Below are 4,117 nucleotides of genomic sequence, written 5' to 3' on the forward strand. Positions count from 1 at the left end.
CTAATGTCTGCTTTCCATGCTGGTATGGGTTGGACAGTTTGAGTGTGGGCTGGTGAGCCAGAAGGTATCATCAGGCTCAATCTGATCTGGCAAAGTTTCTACAGCTGGATGCCCTTCCTAGCGCCAACCACTCCTAGAGTGTAGTGGGTGCTTTGTGCCACCGGCACAAAGGCCAGTCAGACGGTACTGGCAACGACCACGCTCAAAAGGTGTTTTTACATGCTACCTGCATGGGACCCAATCTGGCGGTACTGGCAACGATCACACGCTTGATTGTTATTTTTCACATGCCACTGGCACATGTGCCAGTCAGGCAATGCTGGCAGCAATCACACTCGAATGGTGCTTTTTACATGCCACCGGTGCAGGAGCCAATCCGTGGCCCTGGCAATGATCATGCTTGGATGCACTTTTAACATTCCACTGGCACGAGCGCCAGTCAGGCAGTACTGTCATCGGCCACGTCAGCGATTTTGATTTGATTTGATTTCACTTGCCTCAGTATTTCTTTGCAAGCAAAGTTTATTGTCCAATGAATGAGGGGTATTCATAAGTGAAGGTGCATGACTCAGTGGTTAGAGCGTCGAACTTACGATTGTGAGGTTGTGAGTTCGAATCCTGGACTGGGCTGCGTGTTGTGTTCTGGAGCAAGACACTTTATTTCATGTTGCTCCAGTTCACTCAGCTGTAGAAATGAGTTGCGATATTACTGGTGCCAAGCTGTATCGGCCTTTGCCTTTCCCTTGGATAATATAAGTGGTGTGGAGAGGGGAGGCTGGTGTGCAAGGGTGACTGCTGGCCTTTCACAAACAACCTTGCCCGGACTTGTGCCTGGGAGGGTAACTTTCTAAGTGCAATCCCATGGTCATCCATGACTGAAGGGGGTCTCCTCCTCCTCCTCTATTCATAAATAGGCTGAAGGTTTCCTTAAGAGATGCATGCATCTCTCCTGACTCATGGGGGGGGGGGCACAGCTTTTGACCATAGCAGGTGGAGAAGGATTGTGCATGAAGGGATAGCTACTTTTGAGAAATCTTGAGTTGCGCATGAGAAAGTAAGGAGGGATGTCAGGAAGGGCGTTGCTGATGCACTTCCAGATGGTAAGGGTTTTCCTTTGACGCTGACATGCAGAGTCCTTGCAAGACCCTGCCTCAGTAAAGCTGGACTCAAGAGTCATCTTCGTAGTCATAAAGCGAGGCAACCAGTGGATGGTGGTGCTACACACCATACTAATCATATCTGTTATATATGTAGAAGGGAGTGTAATTCGGTAGGAGGACTTAAACGACATGCAAAGGTACATGAAGCCCAATTGCAACTACAGTTGGCTATTGCTAGTAAAGGTTTTAGATGCCAATTCCGTACAAGCCATTGTAGATCTTTAGTTGGGCTAAAAAGTCACATTCGATCACAGCACCGATAACAGTTAAGCCTCGTGCAATGGCCATACTCGATAACGAGGGAGCAGTGTGTGTGTATGTATGTGTATATATATATATATATATATATATATATATATATGGGAGAATATACAAAAAATAACAACAGACGAGGACAGGTGGTGTAAATAACAAAAGTATATATTAGTATGACTAGCTGGAAAGTCAATTTCTTCACCACACAGTCATGTGGTTTGGGATTCACTCCCACTGTGCTGCATCTTTGGTAAGTGTGTCTTTCTATTGCCCTGGGCCAACCAAAGCCTTGTGAGTGGATTTGGCAGATAGAAAATGAGAAAAGTCTGTCAGGTGTATATGTGTGTATGTATGCATGTATATATATATGTGTGTCCTTGTCTTGGCATCATATGATGGTTGTAAATAAGCATTCCCATCATATAAGTGTCATTGATTGGCAGTTTTCTGGTCATGGAAGAAATATTAACTTGATTGTACACTGCTACACACACACACACACAAGTGTGTGTGTGTGTGTGTGTGTGTGTGCGTGCATACTATTGCATTCCTCGGTCTGTGTATATTTACTCTTATAAGAATACACACACTCCTGAAGATTTTACTTGTTTTGCAATAATCATCATCATCATCATCATCGTTTAACGTCCGCTTTCCATGCTAGCATGGGTTGGACGATTTGACTGAGGACTGGTGAAACCGGATGGCAACACCAGGCTCCAGTCTGATTTGGCAGAGTTTCTACAGCTGGATGCCCTTCCTAACGCCAACCACTCAGAGAGTGTAGTGGGTGCTTTTACGTGTCACCCGCACGAAAACGGCCACGCTCGAAATGGTGTCTTTTATGTGCCACCCGCACAAGCCAGTCCAGGGGCACTGGCAACGATCTCGCTCGAAAATCCTACAGGAGCCAGTCAGGCGGTACTGGCAACGGCCACGCTCAAAATGGTGCATCTCATGTGCCACCTGCACAAGAACCAGTCCAGGGGCACTGGCAACGATCTTACTTGGCTTGCCGGGTCTTCTCACGCACAGCCCATTTCCAAAGGTCTCTACTATAATATGTAATAACATAAAGGTGTTCCAACTGTGACTCTCCAGCCAGTATATATTGTTTCATATACATACAAGTTATATAAAAATTTTGTCTTTCATTTTAGTTAATGATTTTAACATTATATGAAATGCTATATATTGCATAATCAAGTTTGTTTTAATCAAAAAAAAAAATTGCCAGATTCTTTAAAAAATGTGTAACAGAAAAGTTTGAAATGATTGAAAATTTGTTTGTTAAAGCATTTGTTTTGTGGCAAAACAATGTAGAATTGAGTCTGTGATTTGGAAGTTGGAATTGATTTTTCTGGAAGAAACATCAAATGATTATCTGTTGACTTTATTTAACAGACACACTTTAATGCCAATATTGGTAAAGTTCAAAGGTCACTTTTAACAAAATTTAAACAAATAGTTATATAATTATTTATTTGATAGCTTTCAGAAAAGAAACTTAGAAAAGGAGATACATGTCTGTGCCATGACATAAATAAAATCAAAACAATTAAATATACATTGCGTCCAACCCATGCTAGCATGGAAGGCGGACGTTAAACGATGATGATGATGATGATGATGATGATGATGATGCCAGGTATAACGAGGTTCTTTTATTTTGTTGAATTGTGAAATATTTTGATATTCCTGTATTTTCAGACCTGTCACATCTTCAGTATTTGCCGGTGTTGATAAAGTAGTTTCTGGAAGTGATGACCGAACTGTGAAAGTTTGGGATTTGAAGAATATGAGTTCTCCAATTGTTACTATTCGAACTGACTCTGCTGTGAACCGGTAAATTTTATTCTTTGAAAAATAATGATCATTTTTGATTATCGTGTTTATAATAATTATCATTATGTTGGCTCAGTAGCTAAGTAGCTTGCTTACCAACCACATGGTTCCGGGTTCAGTCCCACTGTGTGGGGCACCTTGGGCAAGTGTCTTCTACTATAGCCTCAGGCCGACCAAAGCCTTGTGAGTGGATTTGGTAGACGGAAACTGAAAGAAGCCCGTCGTATATATGTATATATATATATATATATATATGTATGTGTTTGTATATGTTTGCGTGTCTGTGTTTGTCCCCCCAACATCGCTTGACAACTGATGCTGGTGTGTTTACGTCCTCGTAACTTAGCGATTTGGCAAAAAGACACCGATAGAATAAGTACTAGGCTTACAAAGAATAAGTCCTGGGGTCGATTTTCTCGACTAAAGGCAGTGCTCCAGCATGGCCACAGTCAAATGACTGAAACAAGTAAAAGAGTAAAAGAGTTAAAAGACACATCAGAACATATACACATGTGTTTTGTTTTGGCCAAAGACTAGTGACCTTCACTCTTGTAGTCCTTCCTAATTTGGTGTAGTCAGTGTAATTCATGGTCAACTTGAACTTCTGGTTCTTGTTTGTTGGGAAAATGTGGATCAAACGAGGTATCAGAATTGTCATCGATGGCGAGGAAAGATTCACTGAAATGTTTCAAGTTTGTGCAAGAAGGGGTTCTTTGAGTAGGCTTTGACTGTTATTCCAGAGCAACAGAACTCTTGTAATAGCAGCAGAAAAGACAAGATATATCTTTGAATGGAGTCTTAAATGCTGCTATGTGCATGTATCTGAGCTATGTGCATGTATCTGAGCTATGTGCATG

The 4,117-nt window shown here is 41.9% G+C and overlaps 1 protein-coding gene across 3 annotated transcripts in view; it reads left to right on the forward strand.

Moving 5' to 3' along the window:
• Positions 1-4,117, forward strand: part of LOC106879184 (WD repeat-containing protein 37) — a 141,523-nt gene that overhangs the window by 77,338 nt on the left and 60,068 nt on the right. For all 3 annotated transcript variants that reach the window (XM_052968596.1, XM_052968598.1, XM_052968597.1), the window contains one exon: positions 3,126-3,260. In XM_052968596.1, the coding sequence (XP_052824556.1) occupies positions 3,126-3,260 (135 nt within the window). The remainder of the gene's footprint in view (positions 1-3,125; positions 3,261-4,117) is intronic.

Source organism: Octopus bimaculoides, chromosome 6, assembly GCF_001194135.2.
Source record: "Octopus bimaculoides isolate UCB-OBI-ISO-001 chromosome 6, ASM119413v2, whole genome shotgun sequence".
Taxonomy (NCBI): domain Eukaryota; kingdom Metazoa; phylum Mollusca; class Cephalopoda; order Octopoda; family Octopodidae; genus Octopus; species Octopus bimaculoides.